The sequence below is a fragment of the Podarcis pityusensis genome (assembly GCF_964106645.2).
Source record: "Podarcis pityusensis genome assembly, chromosome: 12".
Lineage (NCBI taxonomy): Eukaryota > Metazoa > Chordata > Lepidosauria > Squamata > Lacertidae > Podarcis > Podarcis pityusensis.
Genome location: NC_138037.1, coordinates 32,906,713 through 32,930,014, shown reverse-complemented (window position 1 = coordinate 32,930,014; position 23,302 = coordinate 32,906,713). Strand labels below are relative to the sequence as shown.

At 45.2% G+C, this 23,302-nt stretch overlaps 1 protein-coding gene across 1 annotated transcript; it reads right to left on the bottom strand.

The window, feature by feature from the left end:
- Positions 1–4,560: 4,560 nt before the first annotated feature.
- TSPAN13 (tetraspanin 13) lies at positions 4,561–23,288 on the bottom strand. Its single transcript, XM_080975098.1, has 6 exons — positions 22,970–23,288; positions 11,998–12,165; positions 9,683–9,763; positions 7,144–7,257; positions 6,656–6,766; positions 4,561–5,961 (listed from the first exon to the last, which is right to left on the bottom strand). Exons 1-6 carry the CDS (start codon positions 23,030–23,032, stop codon positions 5,887–5,889), a joined length of 612 nt encoding a protein of 203 aa, XP_080831224.1. The 5' UTR covers positions 23,033–23,288; the 3' UTR covers positions 4,561–5,886.
- Positions 23,289–23,302: the final 14 nt, after the last annotated feature.

Below are 23,302 nucleotides of genomic sequence, written 5' to 3'. Positions count from 1 at the left end.
CTTCGGGTAGTGATAAAGCGGGATATCAAATCCAAACTCTTCTTCTTCTTCAATGACACAGATAACACAGCAAACAAATTTTCAAGAACCTAATTCCATGCAGACCATCAGTCCCCGATATCTGCAGACAGGGCTGGAAAAGTCTCCTCTCCATTCCTGGGAAGTTGCTGTCAGTCAGTGCAGACCAGGGCTGAGGAAACTCTGCACCCCCCCCCCCGATGTTGTTTCATTCCAACACCCATCATCCCTGAGCAGTGGCCACACTTGCTGGGGCTACTGGAGTCCAGCGACATATCATGGGCCACTGAGATAGATGCACCAATGTTTTGATTCAACGCAAGGTAGCTTCCAATGTCAGCAAATGGACGGCAGACTTCAAACTGCCCAACAGCAATGTGAATGATTGCCAGTTGTATTTGTGTGACTGGTGTCCATTCCTGACTGCAGAAGAACAAGCAAACTGCCTGGTCTGCTTATTTTCATTTTTGGTCAGAATTCTCTGACATCCCTACCTACGTGGGGATGCCTTATTTGTTTATGAACTTCAGTTAATGTTAGCCATAGCTTACAGGTATGAACCTGGACCTTCTCTATTACCATCAACATCCAAAAGCCATGAGTGAAGAGCAGCTCTTCCAGGCTTTAATGCAGGGAGAGGGGGACACACATAATAAACCGAGCTTTGTCTGCCATACGCCTCAGCTGGTGATCATGAATTCATGTGGGTTTCTGTCTCTTAATACTAGTCAGTGGTGGTGGTGCCCTCTGGTGGACAGGTGAGGGTGCTGCCACCATTGCTGTTCCTCTCTATGCTGCTGGTGGAGAAAGAGAAATCATGGTTTGTGAAGCAAACAGCAGAAAACTTTGAAGGTCAATATTTGATTTGGTGTGTTAGTGAGGATCCTAGCTGGGTGTGTCAGTTACATCCTTATAAGTCCCAGCATAGCGGGTGCAAAAAAAAAATATTAAAAAAAATTGCACAAAGGTTTGGCTCAGTTTTGAAGCAATACCAGGCTCTGGAGATCACAGTTAGCATCCCTCAACTCCAATGGAGAGTGGCTCCCCAGCTGTGTTTTCTAGGCCCACACCTCTCTTGCCAGGTGGAACTCTATACACAGGAACACAGGTAGTTGCCTTTTACTAAGTCAGCTCACTGGTTCGCCTTGTTCAACTATCATCTATACCAAGGTTTAAGACAGGGGTCTTTTCTGGCCCTACCTGAGAAAATTATTGTTGAAACATGCAAAGGGAAGCTAAATGTTGGATTTGCAGTCTGCCAAACTTATATCCCCTCCTCAGCAAGGGTTAAAGATACGGAGAAACTGTTAATCGATTCCGTTTGGAAATGAGTAAATGTGTAAAATCTTTCCTAGCATTAATTCAGTGGAAAATTATACAGCTTTTGCAATACCTGAGAAATGAATTATATTTAAGGAAACCTGATGGAGAAACTATTTTCTGTCATTTGTGAAATTTCTCTCCCTGTGTGTTTTCTTTTTCTAATGCTTTACCAAGCCAATATTTGGGTTTATTTATTTATTTTAAAATAGAATCAACAAGACCCTTGCCCACCACATAAAAATGCCGGCCTCAAGATGCAAATATTGAAAACGAAGATTCCCTTTTCCCAAAACGCTGATGATTTGCTAAAGGGTTTTTGCAATGAGTCAAGGGCTCAGATGAGACACAAAAACAGCCACACTCCATTCTTCAGTGATTCCTTCTGGCACGTTAAAGCAGGACCAGGGAACCTACAGTCCTCTGCATGTTGTTGGACTACTACTCCCATCACTCCTGACTATTGGCCATGCCGGCTGGGGCTGATGGGAACTAGTGTCCAACTGCATTTGGAGGATCACAATTTCCCCATTCCTGCACTAAAGTAAATATGGGTCCTTGAATAACAGAGGCCTATCAACTGAAGGCAACTGTGGTTGTCTATTGGACCAATAAAGACCAAGAGTCCTCAGACTGAGCCCATTCTGGCTCAAACCAGAATGAATGGTTTCATTCTGGCTCAAACCATTCCTGCCAAATATGTTCCCATTCCATCAGGAACATATGAACTACTCCTGCTGAATGGAAGAAAACCAGTCAAATAACTAAGTGAGTTGAAAGAGGGCTTCCCACAAGTCAGTGTGCCAGAAAAGTCTCCATTACCTCACAGGCAGTCTTAATTTACATAAAAGTGCTGAATAGTTAATGTTTGATTAGCTGGCTCGTTATGTCACACATTCTACATCGGACCGTGTAAATAAATAACTTGCAACCAAAGTCTGGTCACCTAATAAATACCAGCATTTAAATATTCATGCTGTACATTGCCTGACCAGGATGACAAAAGGCAGACAGGGCAACCAAACATCACCATCCATTCCACAGCTGAATCTTCATACTCTGCTTGCTCCTGCCCATTCCAAAACACACACAAATGCCTGAATCTTACTTCAACACACCAGCAAAGGGACAGCATCCTTCACTGTACCTCAGTCTAACAGGCTAGCATTATCATCAGCACTTCCTTTCAGGTGGAACTTGCCGGAACTGAATTCCGGCACCTCTCAGGTGGGCACCACTGCCATTCTAAGAGAATGAGGGGGGTGTTCAAGGTGAGTTCTGGCACCTCTTTTTCTGGAAAAAGAACACATCATCATTATTAAAATGTTTATACCACCCTTCACCTGAGGAGCACTGGGCAGTTTACAGCATAAAAGCACACAAATACATAACATAGAAAAAACAAAAAAATACACTTCCCCCCTCATACACAAAGTTGTTTAATTAACCAAAGGCCTGGGCAAAGATGAATGACTTTGCCTGGTGAATACAAATATGTAACGAAGGTGCCAGGCGAGCCTCCCTGGGGAGAGCATTCCACAAATGGGAGCCACTGCAGAAAATGTATTAATAATAATAATTTGTTATTTCTACCCCACCCATCTGGCTGGGTTTCCCCAGCCACTCTGGGCGGCTTTCAACAGAACATTAAAAACAGAATAAAACTTCAAACATTAAAAACTTCCCTAAACAGGGCTGTTTTCAGATGTCTTCTAAAAGTCAGATAGTTGTTTATTTCCCTGACATCTGATGGGAGGGCCTTCCACAGGGTGGGCACCACTACCAAGAAGGCCCTCTGCCTGGTTCCCTGTAACCTCATTTCTCGCAGTGAGGGAACCACCAGAAGGCCCTTGGCTGCTGAACGATGGGGGTGGAGACACTCCTTCAGGTATACTGGGCCAAGGCTGGGTCCAAAGATGTTTTTTTAAGAAGCAGTTTAATGACCGCCTCTTTCAGCGGGGCTGGGAAGACTCCCTCACAGAGTGAAGCATTCACCACCCTGCAGAGCCCATCACCCAGCCCTTCCCGGCTCGCTTTTATCAGCCAGGATGAGCAAGGAGCAAGGAACAGGTGGTTGGTTTCACTTGTCCAAGCAGCCTGTCCACATCTTCGGAGGTAACCGATTGGAATTGATCCCATGCAACTTGACTAGACAGGACTTTAGCACTCTCCCGCCCCAGCCCTGATCCCACGGTGGAGTCCACCTCTTTCCGAATCTGAGCGACTTTGCAAAATCATTGCAGGAGATCTTGGGGGCCTTGTCAGGCTCTGATGGCGCAGGTGGTTCTGTTAAATTATGAACCACTGGAAAGAGTCTCTTGCTTACATGTTGCCACCCTCCTTGTGTAGGGGGGACAGGAAGAAGGGTGTCAGATGGTGATGGGTCCAGGTCAGTTCATATTGTGAGAGCCGGTCCTTGAGGCATTGCAGTCCTGAGCCCATGTAAGGCTTTAAAGGTCTAAACCAGCACTTTGAATTGGGGCTGGAAACAAATGGGCAGCCAGTGTGGTAGGGCCAGGATTGGCGTAATATGCTCAAACTTTCCTGCCCCAAGTGAGCAACCTGGCCACTGAATTCTGCACCAGCTGAAGTTTCTGGACCATCTTCAGAGGCAGCCCCACGTATAATATGATGCAGTAATCTAACCTAGAGGTTACCAGTACGTAGACAACTGATGTTAGGCTATCCCTGTCCAGATGTTCAACCAGCTGAAGCTGATGGAAGGCACTCCACACCCCCAAGGCCATCTGAGCCTCAAGCATCAGCAATGGGCCCAGAAGTAGCCCCCAGACTGCATGTCCACTCCTTCAGAGGATTTGTCTAAGTTCCTTTTAAAGCTGTTCACGTTGGCGGCCATCACGGCATCTTGTGCTAGCTTGTGCCAGAGTTTTAAGCGCATGCTTCCATTAAGGCTTTCCACAGTCTGTTCCTTGCAATAAGTTTACCCAGCTGGTCTTGCTTTGCAATTTGTTATTTCCTTGCATCTCGTTTTTGTTCTGGGATTTTGTAAGACTCCCTACCCCTGAAATAATTCACCCAGATCTTTTACTATTAAAAAAAAGCACAATGCCTAACTTCAAGCTGGGGTTTTTTGTGTGTTTTTTAAGCGATCCACGCACGTCATTTTAGAATGACAGCTTTGACTAGGAAGCACAGTGCTTTCCAGTCCAGCCCTTCACTGTGAGCTCTCAACTTCAGTACATGACATTTGACTCTACCAGATTTTTTTTCAACGTACTTCCAAAAAAAGTTTTATTTTTCTATCCATGTGCTACAAAGATACATAACTGTAATGTTCTAGTTCACATTTACGATCAAATATTTCAAATACCGAGTGCGGTAAAAGTATTTTAAATAGCAATGACTGAGCATAATTAGTTAAAGACCAACAGCAGTATCACAATTAACTTACTACACCGATTAAATTTATATGAGAACTCTAGGCATCAAGACTAGTTTTTCTTAGTGTGACAAGCTAACTAAACATTATTCTCTCTTTTAGCCACTTTAAACTACACACAGGTCATTCAAATGCAAGTTATTGGGTAATACAATGAAGTTTCATATCCCTGTTCATCATCACTTGTTGCATGTTGAAGATAAACTCTGTATCAAGGGTAAACAAGATGGTGCCCTCCTGATGTTGTCAGATTCCACCTTCTACCAGCCCAGTTGGCAGGGCCCAATGGTCAGGGGTGAGAGATGTAATTCAGTACACCTGAAGGGCACTACATTGGCTACCCTTGTGCCACACTCTAAAGTCAATGCAGAATCTATTATGAATTTTAACCATTCTGAATGGCAAGGAGCCATTGCAGTCCAACGTGTTCATGTGTGTGTATACAGAGTTGCAGTGAATTAAGAAGCTCACATACAATCCATTAATGCGGTGAAATGACAAAACAGGGCTCTGGAATGGAATCACTACGTTTCCATGGCAATTCTGAAATAGACGGACAACACTAACTAATGTACACAGGTTTTCACATTGCCTATGGAAACAAGGGGAGAAGCAGAACACAGGGTGGGAAATGATTTTCTACATCCCGTGATGTCTACATTATTGGGTGGTGGTTGTGGGGTTTTTTTAACACTCCATAATACCAAAGTTGGAAACAACAGCATCATAATTTACATCAGGTTTCATAACGCAGCTTTGGGCATTCAAAACTGATCTTTCAGAAAGAATTTCTGGCAGACGAAACAGATCAGAAATCTCTTTTCTCCTCTTTGCCCACCGAAGGCAATAGCAAGCAATTGTCAAGGACCAGAATGCAGGGTTGGACAGTGTAACATGAGAAGAGCTCCTACAAAACTCCCCCCACATTCCTAAAGTATCCAGATTCTGATTAGGGGCACAGGTGACATTCCAAGCCAGCTAATCCAAGGGCAAGACAAGAAAAACCAAGATGAGAAGCAGCTGTAGGCAGGCCATCTTATCTCAAGTGCACAAGGCCGAGGCTGATGTGGAAAGCAGCCAATTGTTAGAGAATTCATGGTTAAAAACACAGGAAAAGAAATATTCAGTCCCCCGAGAAAGTTTCCAGGTCAAAGAAATGCACTAGGGTTTGCCCGAGGATCCTTCTGGTTCCTGTATCTGTAGGTGAGCCACACACCCAAGATCTGAAGAAAGGGAGGGGAGGGAGAGAAAAGAAGAGAAGAGAGGAAATAAAACATTTGTTGGGGATCATAAAGTTCTCAAGTTCCATATCCTACCACCACCACATTTTACCTAAGTAGCCAAAACATAGTAAACATAGCTGTCCCGGGAGACCAAGTAGGGGCCAGACCGCCATCTGGTTGTACTGAAACAGTGAGCAAGGGAGGCAAATCCCTGTCTGCATACTTGGCTGGTGTGTGAAGGGAGCTCCATCTAACTGGGCCACACTCCTCTTGCATGAAAGAGCTCTATGTACATCTACAGTATAAGTATTTACATAGAGCAGATAATGGTAGATGTCAAGCTTGATGGACCTACTTTGTTTGGTTGTGGTGGTTTGTATTTTGTTTCCACAGGCGTCAAATTCGGGAGTCAAATTGCAGATGGAAGCAGCGAATGAACAACGCCTCAGAAACAGTTCAGATTTTTTTTTTTAAAAAAAAATACATACCCTTATTATTTCCCAAGTGGTAACTTACTTGACAAACTAATAATCAGTTGAATGATCAACTAAATGACAATTTTGCCACCACAGAAACCCGTAGCAATGATTCAAGAGGAGAGCTTGCAATTATTTTACGTCAGACATTTAGCACTGAAGGCTTCTCCCCAAAAACCTTGTTGCTTTTTACAAAGCAAAAGCCGTGTTTTTCTTACCTCCGTGAAACTAAAGAAGAGTCCAATGCCTCCTACAAATCTCAGCACCATCCCAGAGTATTCTTTGATTATTGGTGCACATGGGCGACATGACTGTAGCTTAACACAGCTCTGTAACGAAGCAAAGATTAAATACACTTAAGATGTCATATATCCCTACGCATCAAGATCATTTTCCTTATACAAGGGATACTTCTAATTTATGTCCTTCCCCTCAAAAACAAAACAAAACAAAAAAACAAAACAAAAACCTCGCGGTGCTGCTAATTTAATGGCCAAAATTCGCAACTAGTGTCCCAAGGTTATGAAAGTTATAAAAACCCTCTAGGTGTGATTAAACTCCAATAAAATGCAGGTACCTCACATGCAAGTTAAACAAATTATTTCTTTCAAAGACAGGCAACTGTGGATACTTGATAAGAGTTAGCTGCCCAGTACTTCTAAAAACAGGCTTTGGAGGGGAAAGTGGAACCGAGTTGTTTACTCACGGCCAAGCATGTGTCCGCTTCACTGACATTATTGAATCCGCAACAGTTTAGATTCCTCTCGATATCCTGCTTGGCATTGTTTGTGTTGTTCCACCCAACTTCTAGAAGTTTGCTCTAGAATACATAAAGAAGTTATTTAGAAGGCGGGTACCCTTTCTTTGTCAGCCATTTGATATGACAGTTCTTATTCCCCAGCATGATTGTATAGTAAGATGTGTCGGCACTATCACCATTGTTCCAGATTGGACATTTTATCTGAACTAACCACACAGAAGAAATTCATGTTTCCCTGTAGCTTTATGAAGGGCACAGCCATTCACTCCTATCTTCACTCCTATCTTTATATGCCTTTGACCACCTGGGACTTAGGGTTGTATCCACCGTAGTGATAAGTTAAAGCCCCTTTGTGGTATACACGTTGCACTGGTGGAACACTGTTGTGCAAAGCAAATTGCAAGCACACTACCAAAGGTTGTCACACAACAGATTGCACAAAAGAGCTGTTGTGCAACAAGCTTCCACTAGTGCAACTGTTGCACTGGGATTCCTCTGTTACACAACCTTTAAACTTCTGCCATGTGCTAGTAAATGGGCTGTTTTCAATTATCTGACAATTCTTTGCATTACTACTTTCCTGGCTACAGCACACTCATGTTGGTCTTTTCAATGAGCTTTCTATGACAATTGCAAAATCACTTTCCTGAGTCGTTGTGGCAAAAACCAGCAAAATAAACAGCGCTACGTGCAGAAGCCACTTCCAACTCTCTATGCGAAAATCCTTAAAGATATTAGGTTAACAGAGCAGATATTTAGATCTCTCAAGTTGTACACATCCCAATTTCTGTTTGGGTCAGTTAATCTGCAAGTAGAGGAACCCAAAATTTAGATGTGAAGGAAGACAAAAATCAGATCCTTCTTCTTGAAGGAGGGTCAGATTGACACGGAAGAGTCAGATTGGTTAACTTGATGGCTGCTATGATGGGTGTGAGGCTTGGGCCATACCTAAGTGTGTGGCAGCTTTTGAAAATTCCTGGACCCTCTGTAGCTTCCAAGTGGCATGCAGAGCATTCAGCCATCAGTGGTAATGGGTGGAGGAATAAGTGTCAGCTGTGACAGTTCATATGTGTGTGAGAGAGGGTGATATATGACAGTGGCTGTGGAGCTCTATAACGCCATGTATCTGCCTGCTGGGAAAGGGGACCATTCTTTTCTTCAGTGACAGATGCAGATGGCCCATCTCGGGAAGATGGAGGAGGGTTAATGGGCAAGCTTTAAGGCTGGCCTCTTGATGTCCACAACACAAGCACAGGAGGAAGGAAAGACATACAGAGCAAGAGAGCAAAGTAGTTAGCTGACCAACCATCATCCCATAACAGCTGTAAGAAACCCAACTACTAGCTCCTGTCTTGGCCCTTGCATGGGGCTGGTAACTGGTTATACTGTTGGTTAATCTGTACTATACTATACTAGAGGGGCACGAGTGGTGCTGTGGTCTAAACCACTGAGCCTTGGGCTTGCTGATCAGTAGGTCGGCGGTTCGAATCCCCGCAACGGGATGAGCTCCCGTTGCTCGGTCCCAGCTCCTGCCAACCTCACAGTTTAAAAGCACACCAAAGTGCAAGTAGATAAATAGGTACCACTGTGGCAGGAAGGTAAATGGCATGTCTGTGTGGCACTCTGGTTTTGCTAGAAGCAGTTTAGTCGTGCTGGCCACATGACCCAGAAAAACTGTCTGCGGACAAACGCCAGCTCCCTCGGCCAGTAAAATGAGATGAGCGCCACAACCCCAGAGTTGTTCACGACTGGACTTAACTGTCATGGGTCCTTTAGCTTTTTCTGCTATACTAAACTATAGTATAGTATAAAGGGCATTGGTAAAGGACCCCTGGATGGTTAAGTTCAGTCAAAGGTGACTATGGGGTTGCGGCACTCATCTCACTTTCAGGTCGAGGAACTCGGCTTTTGTCCACAGACAGCTTTCCGGGTCACGTGGCCAGCATGACTAAACCACTTCTGGCGCAATGGAACACCGTGACGGAAGCCAGAGCACATGGAAACACCATTTACCTTCCCATCACAGTGGTACCTATTTATCTACTTGCACTGACGTGCTTTCGAACTGCTAGGTTGGCAGGAGCTGGGACAGAGCAACGGGAGCTCAACCTGTCGCAGGGATTCAAACCGCCAACCTTCTAATTGGCAAGCCCAAGAGGCTCAGTGGTTTAGACCACAGCACCACCCACTGCCCAGTTTCTTGGGCTTATATAATTGAAGCTTGATCTTATCAGTGGACAATGAGTTTTAATGATTGAACTTGCCTACTCTTTAACCAATTTTAAATGCTACTAGAGAAAAACTATTTTGATTGCTCTGTATGTTTTGAATTGAATAGTTACAAGATTATTTCTAGCAATAACACATATTCCTGCTCTTGCCCTGTTGCAAGACACTCTAGGCGCTTCTATATGGAAAAGCAGCGCACAGATTTAGCCACGGCTGTGAGCGGTTTTAGGCAAAGAAGTCACAAGCCATCGCTTACCTGCTGTTCCTTGTTCAATGTCAAACAAGCACAGGAGACCGAAAACTGTATAATAAACACTAGCAAGAGAATAATCATATACTGAAGTTACGTAGTTAAGGTCAACAAGATCATGTGTATCATTAAAGAAAACGCAAAGTTAACTGTATGCACGAAATGGGGTTCTTTAGCCAAGAAACTTGGCTCTCTTGGCTTGGAAGAGATGGAGTCCAGTCAAGAGGCAAAGTAAGGTAATCATCAAAGACAAGAGGATTTTTTTCTGGTGCCATTAAAGGGGAGAATCAGAAACAATCTACTCTAGACTATTCTCTGTTTTGGTTGATTGACTAGCCTGCCAGTCTGCCTGCCTTGGATCAAGTTGCTCTTTAATCAATCTTGGTTCAATCATTTCTTCATATTACCTCTACTGACAAGTGGCATTCCTAAGCCTCATTACTGGAAGTGCCTTTGCTAAGCCCCCACATGACACAAATGCAATGGAGGGCGGGATTTATTACCCATCAATCATTTTTAAGCAGAAAGAAGGTATTTTGTTTCTTATCAAAGAAAGGGTGGGATGGTGTAGGGGGCAAACTCTCTACTGACACCATTCTGTCCAAAATGCTGGCAGCAGTCAGATGAGCCATTCTATGCATGTCTACTCATAAGTAAGCCCCACTGAGTGCAAGTTCAATGGGACTTACCCCAAGTAAGTGAATCTGGGATTGTAACCTGAAGTATTTTAGTGAGTAACCACTTTTCTTCCCAGCTATAGAATCATCTACAGGGAGGATCACTGGCTGTTACCCAAATTGGTGGAAGCCCATTTCATGATGACAAAGAAATAGAGTCCTTCATTTCTTGGACCTGATATTGGGGAATACTGTGCTAACAGACATTCATCAGGTGCCTTCCGTTTCAACTTTTAAACCTTTGCTGAAAACTCTTCTATTCCACCAGGCCTACGCAGGCAATTAAGAACACATCTTTCCATAACAGTGAGCTGATTTTTTTAATATTTTATTTTATTTGCACGATTTTATGTATTATTGTTGTAAACCACTTTGCTTTTTTTTAATGCAATAGTGGAATATAAATATTTTTACAATTAAAAAATAAATAAAAATCATTTTTCCTACATTGGGGCGGAGAATCTATAGCTCGCTGGATAGCAATGCTCATCATCCCTGACCATTGCTCATACTGGCTGGGGCTGATGCAAGTTATTAATAAAAAATATATATAATTAATATTAACATTTATCATCATATTTCTCATGCGATTTAAAAAAAACCCCAGACATCGCAACTTACAAAAGTATAAAACATCCAAAATTTAGAATGAGGCAATAAAAACAAAAACAATTAATTCATATTATGCACACACAAACTACAAACACACCTTGCCCCATAAAGGTTGGCACAATCAATATCAGCACAATACATAATCAATAACCAAAGACCATTAGAAGCTGGTAGTTAATAATGAACAGTCCACCACAGACCAGCAAATCTAAGCAGAGGAGTGTCTTAATCTGGTGCTGAAAAGATAGGAATGTTGGCACCAGGTGGGCCTCACTGGGAAAATTATTCCCTAAGTGGAAGGTCACAACCAAAAAGTCCCTGTCCCTTGTCACTAACTCCGAAACTATCTCAGAGGCGGCTTTAAATGTTAATTTTAGGCATACACTGGACACTTGCAAGTCTAAATGCACTTTCTGTAGGGAGGAAATGCATGGATGAAAAGTCTAGCAGTGGACAGATCATGCCATAGCCAGTATATGTACATGATAAATCTATTCCAGCTGGGAAGCAGCTAGATAAGTAATTCAAGCAGGGCTTTTAGGCAGCTGGGAAAGGGCAAGCAGGTCTCCCATGTACAAGAGTTCTTCTCTCGCTGGGCTTCTAAGTATGCACCCTACAATCTTGTCTGTGACATAAGCAGTGCTGCCTTCTAGAAGAAAACAGGATTGTTGCTGGAAGCGTAAGATATATAATTGCTTCAGAAAGCCCAGAAAACAAGCTGGCATTCCTTATCGGTGATCTGTAACTATTTCAAGGAAACCAGTTGTACCACCACCGTCTTGTGATCCATTTATAGGTGGAGAACTGTTTGCTTTACGAAACAGCTTTTTTTGGGGAAAAGTAAAAATGTCATAACTGGGTCAAGGGCCAACCATGTGATCAATGTTCCTTGTGCTTTAGGTGACTCTGCGCATTTAGACTGAGGTGCAATGCAAAGAGTCGTCGAGGCAGATGAAGGGGGGAAATAGGGTTACAAATAGCTCCGTGGAAAATGGGTCGTGTGTTAGAAAAACTGCCCAGGTCAAAGGATACGAAGAAGAGCAACACCTGGTGGTGTTTGATGGCGCCGATCAACCCCACCAGAGCAATCAGGAAGAGAAATATCCCCACAGCAATGACAACTCCGACCACCCGAAAGCTGGAGATGAGGCCAAAACCAATGCCCCATGCTGCGATTCCAATCAGCAGCAGGCTCACCAACTGGAAGGAAAGCGAGAGAAGAAAAGGGATTACTGGGATTTCCTAAAAAGCAAAAAAGAGAGAAAGATATAAAGATGAAATCCATGCACATTGCAATTAGTCCCACAGAGCTCGGTGAAGCTTACTGCTAAGTTCAAGGTCTTACCTTTAGTATAATTTGGGACCTTAATATTTTGGGAACAGTTTCCCTGCAAGATCACATTACCCCATATATACCCACTCGACTGCTCCACACTGCAGAACAGTGGCATGTAATACTCACTCCGCATCTGTACAAAATTGACCTTTGGAACTCTCTGCCAATTGACAACAGGCAGGCGCCTTCACAGCACTTCTTTGTAGTGCCTGCAAAAAGGTTTTTGGTTTTTTTTGCAAGCCTATCCAGATATGTAGAATGATAACAGGTACTTTAATCTGGATTTTAGCTTAATGTGGAGTTTGCTTGTTTTTAAAGTGTTTAAAATAGCTGTTTTTAACTGGTGTTTTGTGTTTTTTTACTGATAATGTCATTGTTTTGTCCTGCTCTGAGGTTTTTTGTTTTTTTAAACAATCAATTGGTATATAAATTTTATGAAATACATAAATAAATAGAATAAAATTATCAAGCTAAGGATTGGGTTACATAGCTCATGTTGAAAACTTTAAGTGAAAGTTTTGGTGTGTGTGTTTTTAAAAAGAGAGGAAGAATGGGGGGGGGCACATGGATGAGCAGTGGATGGAAGGAAAATAGCCTTCATGTCCATTTTCCTTTTATACAAGTTTTGCTTCCATGGAGCTTCCATTATGAACTTCCATCTATTTGTCCCAGACAACCAGGAAAAGATTGTTACTCCAAGCAAAACAGACTTTCTGCCAACTGGGATGAGTTCTTTCAAGTCACCAGTGCCTACAAACAGCCGAGGGAGAGGGGTAGGGAATTTTTTCTCATGGGCAGGTATCAATCCTATAACATTCTTGGAAATATTCTACTAGGAGGGTCAGACCAGGCCGTTGTGCAATGACCCAGAAGGATGAATAATATGTTGTTGATTTGTTAGGTGCATTGTTTCGACACCCATGAGCAAGTGAAGAGAAATGCTTTAAATTCACAACAATTAAGTCGCACAGGAAATTAATTGCGATCCTCGGCTGTTCAAACAGCTTGAGAAATCTCACACCACAGAAGCGTAACTGCAGACTGAGCTGCCAACTTGTTATCTTCAGCATTCTCTATATTGCTGACACAGGAGGCAGCGAGATGAAGACTTGACCTAAGAGACGTCATTTGCTGGGAAGAGTGCATCCAATATTGTTAATAGGAAGACAGCTTTTTACTCTCACCAAGCCCTTCTTGTCTGAATTTGATCAAAGCAAGTTTGAAAACCTTGGGGATACAGCTGTTTTTCCTGTTCTGGATGACATTTTGAAGTGGAAGATTAGGTTCAGCTAGGTCAGCTTGCAAGGTCATGTTTTATATGCAGGAAGCTCCTGCCTTTCCTGTGTTTCCGTAAACCACAGTAAGTTTGAGCCACCTAAGTCTCGCCTATAATGTAGGAGAAGTGAAGGCAACGTTAGATAGCAGTGAACTGAGAAGGCCAAGAATTTATCTTGCAGAAGTGTCTGATGTTTGAAGGTTCACCTAGGAAATGAACAGACTGAACTGCAACATAAGTTGATGGTTTCGATTTTCAAAGAAGGTTCTTCCCAAACCAGTAATGATTTCCTCCAGTACTCTAAACAAGGAAGTCTGCTAATACAATTCACAAAAACAAGAACCACCAACTTTCGAAAGAAGCCAGAATTCAATAGTTCCCATTGTATTTTTCCATTGGTCATCAGGGCCATCTTGTGAAGCAGGCTTGAGTCATCCACGCACCTTCTAAGTTATAGGAGTTATTACAAGGGCCTTTGGTGTAGCTCACACATCTTCTATGAGATATGCCAAGCAGGTTGAGATGTTGGTTGACTGCACAAGTATTGCTAACTACTTATTGTCTGGCATATCAAAACATCCCATGAAGTCAAAAATCTTTTATGAAGGGAGGGGCCTACATTTATCAAGGTGTCACCAAAGAAAGGAATGAGGGCTTCTTGCTGTATACTGTATTTTTCACCCTATAGGACGCACCGGCCCATAGGACACACCAAGTTTTTTGGGGGGGAAATCAAGGGGAAAAAATTTATTCCTCCCCCCCCCCCCAGGTTTGCGCAGCCATCCCCAAGCTAGAAGAGGGAGACGGAGCGCTCCGTCTCCCTCTTCTGCCTTCAGGGACAGCCTCTCTATCCTCCGCGGGGCAGCGGCTTGCAGATCAGGTTGGGGAATAGCGGGGTGGCGGCGCTCCGCCTCCCTGCTATCCCCCGAGCTTGTGGGGCTAGACCAGGTCTGGGAATAGCGGGGTGGCGGCGCTCCGCCTCCCCGCTATCCCTCGAGCTTGTGGGGCTGGCGGGGGGGGAGAAGCAAGCTTGCTTCTCCTCCCCCCCCGCCAGCCTCCAGATCAGGTCGGGGAATAGCAGGGTGGCGGTGCTCCGCCTCCCCGCTATCCCCCGAGCTTGTGGGGCTGGCAGGGGGGAGAAGGAAGCTTGCTTCTCCCCCCCCGCCCGCCAGCCTCCAGATCAGGTCGGGGAATAGCGGGGTGGCGGCGCTGCACCTCCCCGCTGTCCCCCGAGCTTTTGGGCTGCAGGCTGCTGCCCGCAAGCCTTGCGAGCCCGCGGGACCTCCCGCTGGGCTTGCAAGACTTGCGGATAGCTTCCTGAAGCCTGGAGAGCGAGAGGGGTCGGTGCACACCGACCCCTCTCGCTCTCCAGGCTTCAGCGAAAGCCTGCATTCGCCCCATAGGACGCACACACATTTCCCCTTCATTTTTGGAGGGGAAAAAGTGCGTCCTATAGGGCGAAAAATACGGTACTCCATTAGGAGCCTAAATATACACATGTGAACGGCAGTCACATTTTTTACATTCGCCTGTCACATCGCCTTTGAAAGCTCCCAGTGATTTCTGCGCAAGAATTAATTCTTTTAAAGCAAAATTGGTAAAAAGGTCCCCAAGTTTCCTAAATAAAAGCCAAGAACCACCATACAGTCTCTTGAGTAACATGCTCACCGCTTGATAACAAAATTGGAGATTTGGTGATTCTTATAGGTCAATCCATACTAATGCTGCAGAAAACTCCACTGAATTCAGTGGTGGCTTACTCTCAAGTAAATGGGTACTGTGTTCAACAACACACTCCCAAGCATAGGACAACAGCCTAAATAAGCAACAAACACTTATTAGAAACATCTTTCTTGCAACATAAGCTAGAAAAATCTGCAATCTGCAACCATCTGAAGCAGTGGCAGGGAACTGCAGAGCTGGAGGCTGAATGGGACCCTCAGAAGTCTCCTCAGGCCACAAATCCCCCCTGCTCTGCTTCACACCCTGTGTTTTCCCTTCTGACTGAAATGTGTAGCAAAACACTAATGATTTCTTGCTTTCCTGGACAGAGAGGGATGTGAGAATGTGCGTAGAAACTAGTCTACCGTATAAAGGTAACATTTACATTGGTTTCTCGGCACATTTTTGCCTCTGGCATTCACTGACATGTGGTCCTTGAAAGGTTGCCAAGAAGGAAATGTGGCCTTCTGGCTGAAAACCATTCTCCGTCCCCGCTCTAAAAAATTGCCTAAACCACTTATCCAGTTGTGCAAGCCAGTCACGAATGTGCCCCTACCCACTTTGCCTAAGGGAAGGAATGGTTTAGCTCAGTGGTGTCCAAACTTTTTCAAAGAGGGCCAGATTTGATGAAGTGAAGGGCCGTGGGGGCAGGATTAGGGCCACGAAACAGACTTTGGACATGCCTGGTTTAGCTCAATCCATTATTGATGCCAAATGTTCCACCTGTCCGTGTGCATGAACGGCTATTATGTTACAACACAACAGAAGCTTCCTCAAGGAAACTAGCAGGTCAATGCCATGTTCCAATCAAATTGAGGCTGCGGGTGCAGCAACTACATCAGAAAGGCTTGGCCCTGACCCTTATATAATTTATTATTTATACCCCGCCCATCTGGCTGAGTTTCCCCAGCCACTCTGGGCGGCTCCCAATCAAGTGTTAAAAACAGTACAGCGTTACATATTAAAAACTTCCTTGAACAGGGCTGCCTTAAGATGTCTTCTGAATGTCAGGTAATTGTTTATCTCTTTGACATCTGATGGGAGGGCGTTCCACAGGGCGGGTGCCACTACCGAGAAGGCCCTCTGTCTGGTTCCCTGCAGCCTCACTTCTCGCAATGAGGGAACCGCCAGAAGGCCCTCGGCGCTGGATCTCAGTGTCCGGGCTGAACAATGGGGGTGGAGACGCTCCTTCAGGTATTCAGGACCGAGGCCATTTAGGGCTTTAAAGATCAGCACCAACACTTTGAATCGTGCTCGGAAATGTACTGGGAGCCAATGCAGATCTCTCAGAACCGGTGTTATGTGGTCCCGGCGGCCACTGCCAGTCACCAGTCTAGCTGCCGCATTCTGGATTAATTGCAGTTTCCGGGTCACCTTCAAAGGTTGCCCCACGCAGAGCGCGTTGCAGTAGTCCAAGCGTGAGATAACTAGAGCATGCACCACTCTGGCGAGACAGTTTGCGGGCAGGTAAGGTCTTAGCCTGCGTACCAGGTGGAGCTGGTATACAGCTGCCCTGGACAAAGAGTTAACCTGCGCCTCCATGGACAGCTGTGAGTCCAAAATGACTCCCAGGCTGCGCACCTGGTCCTTCAGGGGCACAGTTACCCCATTCAAGACCAGGGAATCCCCCACATGGGAATCCCTTACGGAAAAACTTACTTGCCAGCTGAGGGGGAAAATCCAAGGAGAGGGGAAAATGTTTGTGTGTGTTCGTGTACAATGGTTAGTTTAATTTATTATGTTTTGGGGAAAGGGCATGATTAGGACTTCCTTCATCAACTCATGTGGGGCTTTACGCAGAGATATTATAGGAGGACTGAGTTAATTTTCTTCTTTTTACGTTTGGCTGGTTGAGTACTTCTATGAGGGTTCCCCAATTGTTTCAGTTAGTGTCTATTTTTGTATGTGTTGTGGCCTGTACATTTGTGAAACATTTTCTGTCAGCTACATGTTTTTCTCTTACATTTGCTGTAACCAAGTAGGTGTATATAAGCTCTGAGTTTTGTTTCTTTGTTTGTTTTTCTTTGATATGTAAAGTCATAATAAACGGTTCTTTCTTTTTTAAAGGGCTTGACTCCCAGCAGTAAAGCCAACCCAAGTCGGGTGTTAAGTAACCAGAACTAGAAATTAGGTACAAGCACCCAAAGCAGCTGTCCAGAGCATCCATGTTGCAAAGGGCCCCAATGAAGCAGGGAGTTCTCCATGAGGTGCATTCTAGGGTGCCTTGAAAAGGATACAACTCATACTCAGCCAATTCAGATACAAAGCTCACAAGATTACCACAGAAATTAGAGAGGTCCCTATTTCAGGTCAGGCTCTTTATCCATGTAGCCTTGCATTACAGACTCTGAGACCCTGGAGAACATCTGCTAGTGCAGGCACCCCCAAACTCGGTCCTCCAGATGTTTTGGGACTACAACTCCCATCATCCCTAGCCAGTGTGGTGTAGTGGTTAAGAGCAGAAGTCTCAATAATCTGGGGAACCGGGTTCATGTCTCCGCTCCTCCACATGCAGCTGCTGGGTGACCTTGGGCTAGTCACACTTCTCTGAAGTCTCTCAGCCCCACTCACCTCACAGAGTGTTTGTTGTGGGGGAGGAAGGGAAAGGAGAATGTTAGCCGCTTTGAGACTCCTTCAGGTAGTGATAAAGCAGGATATCAAATCCAAACTCCTCCTCTTCTTCTAACAGGACCAGTGGTCAGGGATGATGGGAACTGTAGTCCCAAAACATCTGGAAGGCCAAGTTTGGGGATGCGTGTGCTAGTGATTCCTTCCCATCACTTATTACCTGATTCCCCCATCCCACTCCAGCCATTTTCAGCACGCAAAGCATGGTCCTCTACCCACTGAACGATGGCTCCTTACATACAGTCTGTCTATATGAGCCTAACCTGGTGCTGTGAAGGTAAAACACTACTTACATACGATTATTCTGCCATACAAGCCTGTTTACTCCATAAGAGCTGTTGAGCAGACTAGTGTGGTTTTTTTGTTGTTGGTTTTTTTGAAGCACAACTGCAGGGAGGGGAGTGACATTTTTAGGTCAGAGGGCCACAATCCCCCATGAAAACCTTCTGGGGGAGTTGGAGTGGCAGGTGGGGAACCTGCCAGTGTGGCAGGCAGGGCCAGAAGCAAAAGTAGGCTGGGTGAAAAGTAAACAGGGGCAGAGCAAAGGATGTGACTCACCCTTGGACGGAAAGCTACATTCCGCCCATGCAAAAGTCAGGAGCTTCTAGATACGCATCGCAGTTCAAGGACACATTCCAGCCAGGCAAAAACACTTGAGGGTTTATGAGGAGGGTGGTCTGGGAGGAGGCAAGGCTTAGAGAGTCCCAAGGGCCAGTTTCAAAGTCCTGGAGGGGTCCTTCGGTCAAAGATTCCCCACCCCTGCACAACTGGACACAGCAGAGGGCTTACTCTGTGCCCCTGCCAAGATAGCAGGAATCCCTCAGGAGTGTATTCCTGCAGACATTTAACATGCCCTGTTAAGATCTTTTCAAGGGATGGATACCACCCACCCACCCACCCCATCCTGTTTCTAGGCAGACAGGTACAGCAGATAACAAAGTTATTGCTCTTCCGTTGTTTAATTGTAGTGTTGTTTTATTTTTCTCCCAGCATTTCAACATAGAATCCTAGAGTTGGAAGGGACCCTGAGGATCATCAAGTCCAACCCCCTGCAATGCAGGAATATGCAGCTATCCCACACGGGGATCGAACCTGCAACCTTGGTGTTACCAGCACCACGCTCTAACCAACAGAGCTGCTCCAGCACAACCTGATATTATCATTTACATTATTGCAGCCCACCCTGAGTGCTATAAAGAATGCCGCGATTCTTCTAGTTAATTAATTTCAAAAACTACTCAAGCGTCCGGATTTTTAACCAGTATCAAATTTTAACTTCAAATGGCTGCAGTAATCCCTTGGAAATCCCTAAATAGCTCTCCGGAGTCCAGCATTATTCAAACACCTTGTTTACCAGTCTCCTTGATCTTGTTCCCCTGCCTACTCCAGTTCCCTGATCCAAGTACATAAAGGCAGGTAATCAAACTGAGCTGAAAGGTGTAACTTACGCGTCCCGTAATTAAATGCCTAGCAGATGACAAATGGCCAGACCCGGAGATGTTCCACACATTACGGGGCAAGGTATGTACCTTTGCCATGGTTACATCCTTGCCCACAGTATCCAAATCACACACATGTATCTGTGATGTTTTCACATGTTTGTGTCAGGATGTAGTGTACGGTGTGGCTTTTGACATTTTACGAAGAACGTCCTTGGAAGGGATACAACCCTGGCTGACACAGCATGGTCAGCTTTTTCTTTTTCTAATAGCACAGGTGAGATCCTGCTCCATTGTATCCACCCCAGGCTTTCCTCTACTCCTCCAGTCAGTCAGTCAGCATCTCATACCACTTTAAGGCAGCCTTTCTCAACCTTTCTCATCCCTGACCATTGGGTCTTGCTAGCTAGGGGACATCTGGGGACTCAATGTTGAGAAAGACTGCTCTAAAGTCTCACTGGCATATTTTTAGTTGACTGTCTCCTCTGTCTTCCATTTTGGCTTCCTCCCCACCCTGAGGGAAAAAAAGTCCACCAGTTACATTAAAATCTTGGATATGTCCGTCAATGTCTATGGAGAACTCTCTGTTCTGTCCCTGAGGACATTTTTCAGTGTGGACCAAGGAAAGACCTATGCAAATATTCTTTCTACATATCTTTTTTGCCTCCTTTCTTTCCCGCCACTTCATTCTATTCCCCCTCCAACTCAGTTGTCAGTATGCTTCCTCTCAGACTCTCAGGATTATGCACTGCCTTAACTTTTCTGATTCCTTTCAGCTTTCCCTTTTTAGTTTGGTTCCTTTTGGATTTTCCTTTTAGTTCTTTTCCTTTAAAGTTTGTCTTTTTTTCTTTTTAAAGCTAGGGGTACCTCTCTCTTGACCATGACTGATGCTGGTAAGTGTACACATGGGAAGACTTGAAGCAGTATTATTCTCTAGAGTAACAATACTTGAGCTTGTTTTTTAGGATGCAATTCAGAAAGTGATGTTACTGCATTGCAGGACTAATATTGTTTCCCAAATGTAACCATCATAATTTACAGGGCCATCTTTACTCAGGGGTGCAATGGAACAAAAGTCTCCTCCCTCCCCCCCCCCCCCCGTTGCTCTGTTACTCCGTAGCGTCAAATGTTCCCGACAAGTCAGGAAACAAAAGCGTTTTTTTCCAATTCATCATTGTTACAGGTGAGCTTAACAACAATTCCAAGGGATTACTGCAGCCAAAAAGCTTAACAACTGTGAGTTGGCCCCCCCTAAAAAAAGGTCAACAACTTTGGCTTCCCCCCTTCCCCCAAAAAACTCAATAAAAGTTAATTTTGGGGTGGCAAAACTAAGTTTGGGGGCACTGGGCAGATCTTTGCCCTCCGGTGGCGCATATGCTAAAGATGGCCCTGATTATTTGGGGGGGGGGAGCAACTGCTGTAAGAAGTGGGCACAGGGATCCACCAATTCTGTTTGTGGAAGCGTCTGTGGAATGTGAGATTACTCTAAGGTAGTTCATATGAAGTCTATCTACTCCAGGAGAATGTCTTCCACAGCAGTCAACCAATGGACTTCTCTAAGTCCACAAGCAGGTCATGAGGGCAACTGCCCACTCCCTAGCAACTAGTATTCAGACTCAATCTAATCTCTGAACCTGGAAGTGGGATATATATTGATCCTGACTTGCGGCCACTGACCGCCTATGGAGAGAATTTGCCCAACTCCCTTTTAAAGTCATTTAAGCTATCTATGATCCAGTGTCACATTTTGCAACAGCAATTTCTGTAGATTAACTGTTTAAACATGTTTCACTTCCAGACGGATATCACGTTGTACAGTATTTTATCCTGTTCTATTTTGATATGGTCTGTGCCCTAATTCCAGTGCTTTTGGGTGGGAGTGGGGGGCGTACTCAGGGGTCAGTAGTACCAGCACTTTTTTCTTCAAATGTTAAAAGTATGGCACTTTGTGGTAAGTACCAGCACCATTTTTTCCTAGAAAATAATAATGACTGATTAATTCTGTTCAATTCTAAATTACCATTGTGCTATACCAGTCCTCAATCTTTTGGGGGCCGGAGACATATTTGGAAGCTTAAGGAACTTCCACTGGCAGCTCAAAATATCCATTTCACATGGGCACCGTCTTGGAGACCCCAGCACTATATGAAGTAACAGCAAAGACTGTAAAGCATTTTGTAAACTAAAGTAATTCTGGCCCACTTAAGTGCGTAGGTTCCTACTACTGGCTCAGTTAGCCAGAAGTAGCTTCCACTGATTTCAATGGAGCTTACTTTCAAATACAACTGCACTTAGGGATCCATACCAGCAGTTTTGTTTTTAAGAAAGCAAACAAAAGTTTTGTCCAACCTACAGTCCCAGTCAAAACACAGAGATACAGGGCATCTTAAACAGATTAAAGAGTTCACTGCTGCCACATCAGGGAAACAAAGAATAAAAGCTGTGATCACATGGCTTACAGGCAAGCTTCCTAAACAAAAGCACAACACTTACATTTAGGAGGAAATTACTTTTCTTTATGTGTTTTAAAGTGAAAGGGATTGAATACGTAAAATAGGTTCAAGAGATTAATAAAGCCTGTGGCATTCAAAAAAATATATCAACATAATCAGAAACGTAAGAGACCATTTTCCATAGTATTGATATGTTACTATTTTGAAACAACAAAACAAAGGGGGAAAAGCAAGGCAGGCATCACAATCCTAAGCATGTCTACTCAGTTCCATCCAGTTCAGTGAAATTTACTCCCAGGTAAGAGCTAGAAAGGATTGCAGCTAATATCCTGCAGTACCTTGGAAACTAGGGAGTTTATAAGGTTCACAGGGCAGAATTGACTTCCTCACCTGGCAGGTGTAGTAAACATGGCATGTAAAGGATAAGAGCTAAGGGGGAAAGGTAGATGTCAAGTTTACCTGCTGCCTGGCCCAGTTCTTTTTTTGAATATAAGGCTACGTCATGGAAGATTTTCCAGCTCAATATGACCCACAGCACCGCTTTTGCCATTTTCTCCTGGCAGGTGTCTGCTTGTTCCTGGAAACCGATGCCTAGCAGGCAGAAGCTCAACAAGTGAAGCTTCCCCCACTGCTGGGAGGGGGAGAGACCACGCTGAATTATTACTGCCTGCTCTGCACTCGTGTTAAAGGCATAGGGGCAAGGTGGGCAAACTCGATGGGGGAAATTTCAGCGCCACCCAAAAAAACCAAGCGAGGAGCTCGCTTCCGGAAAAGGGACCCCCCCCCCCAAAAAAAACCAGGCTTGTGGCCACGCAGCCCTTTACACCGGCGTCAAGGCGGAGAAAGGGAGCGGATTGCAAGCTGGCCCCTTCCTCCGCCTCACCCCAACAGGTGCAGCCGGCGCGCCTAAGGGGCCGGGCGGCTTTTCAGGGGCCGTTGGCTACCCGGTTTCCCAGGCCACCTCGGGAGGCTCCGCTTGGCGACCGCCCAGGCCTCAAAGGTGGCCCTTTCCCGACCCACCGGAGAAAGGGAGAGGTGGGGCCGAATGCCTCCGGGCGGCGAGGGAAAAGAGGCGCGCCAGGCTCCCCGCGTGGGCCAGGGAGACGCGCCGCGCCCCGCCCGGCTCCCCCCGACGTGCGCCTCCACTCACCGTATAGAGCAGGTTGAGGGCGCACAGGCAGTTCTTGGAGCAGGAGAAGCCGCCGCAAACCATCGCGCCTCTGCGCTTGTGGCCGCCGCTACTGCGGCGATCGCCTGCCGATCGAGTAGATTTCAATAGCTGGGGGTGTGGATCTACTCTACCCCACCCCCTCTTTGGCTGGCTGAGGAGCGGTCCTCAGCTGCCGGAGGATCGCACGCTCCTGGCAGAAAGGATCAGACGCGGCGAGGGCGGCAGAGAAGCCCCTGTTTCCCAGCTAGCTGGAAGAAGCGGCGGCTGCACCAGCTATGGGAAGCTCGAGGGGGCCGGGCCAGGAGCAGCAGC

Coding starts and splice junctions, on each gene's coding strand:
- TSPAN13 (XM_080975098.1), bottom strand. CDS start 23,032: ATGGTTTGCGGCGGCTTCTCCTGCTCCAAGAACTGCCTGTGCGCCCTC. Junction 12,166..22,969: donor CCCTCAACCTGCTCTATACG/GTGAGTGGAGGC, acceptor CTTTCCTTCCAG/TTGGTGAGCCTGCTGCTGAT. Junction 5,962..6,655: donor TCTTCTTTAGTTTCACGGAG/GTAAGAAAAACA, acceptor CCCTTTCTTCAG/ATCTTGGGTGTGTGGCTCAC.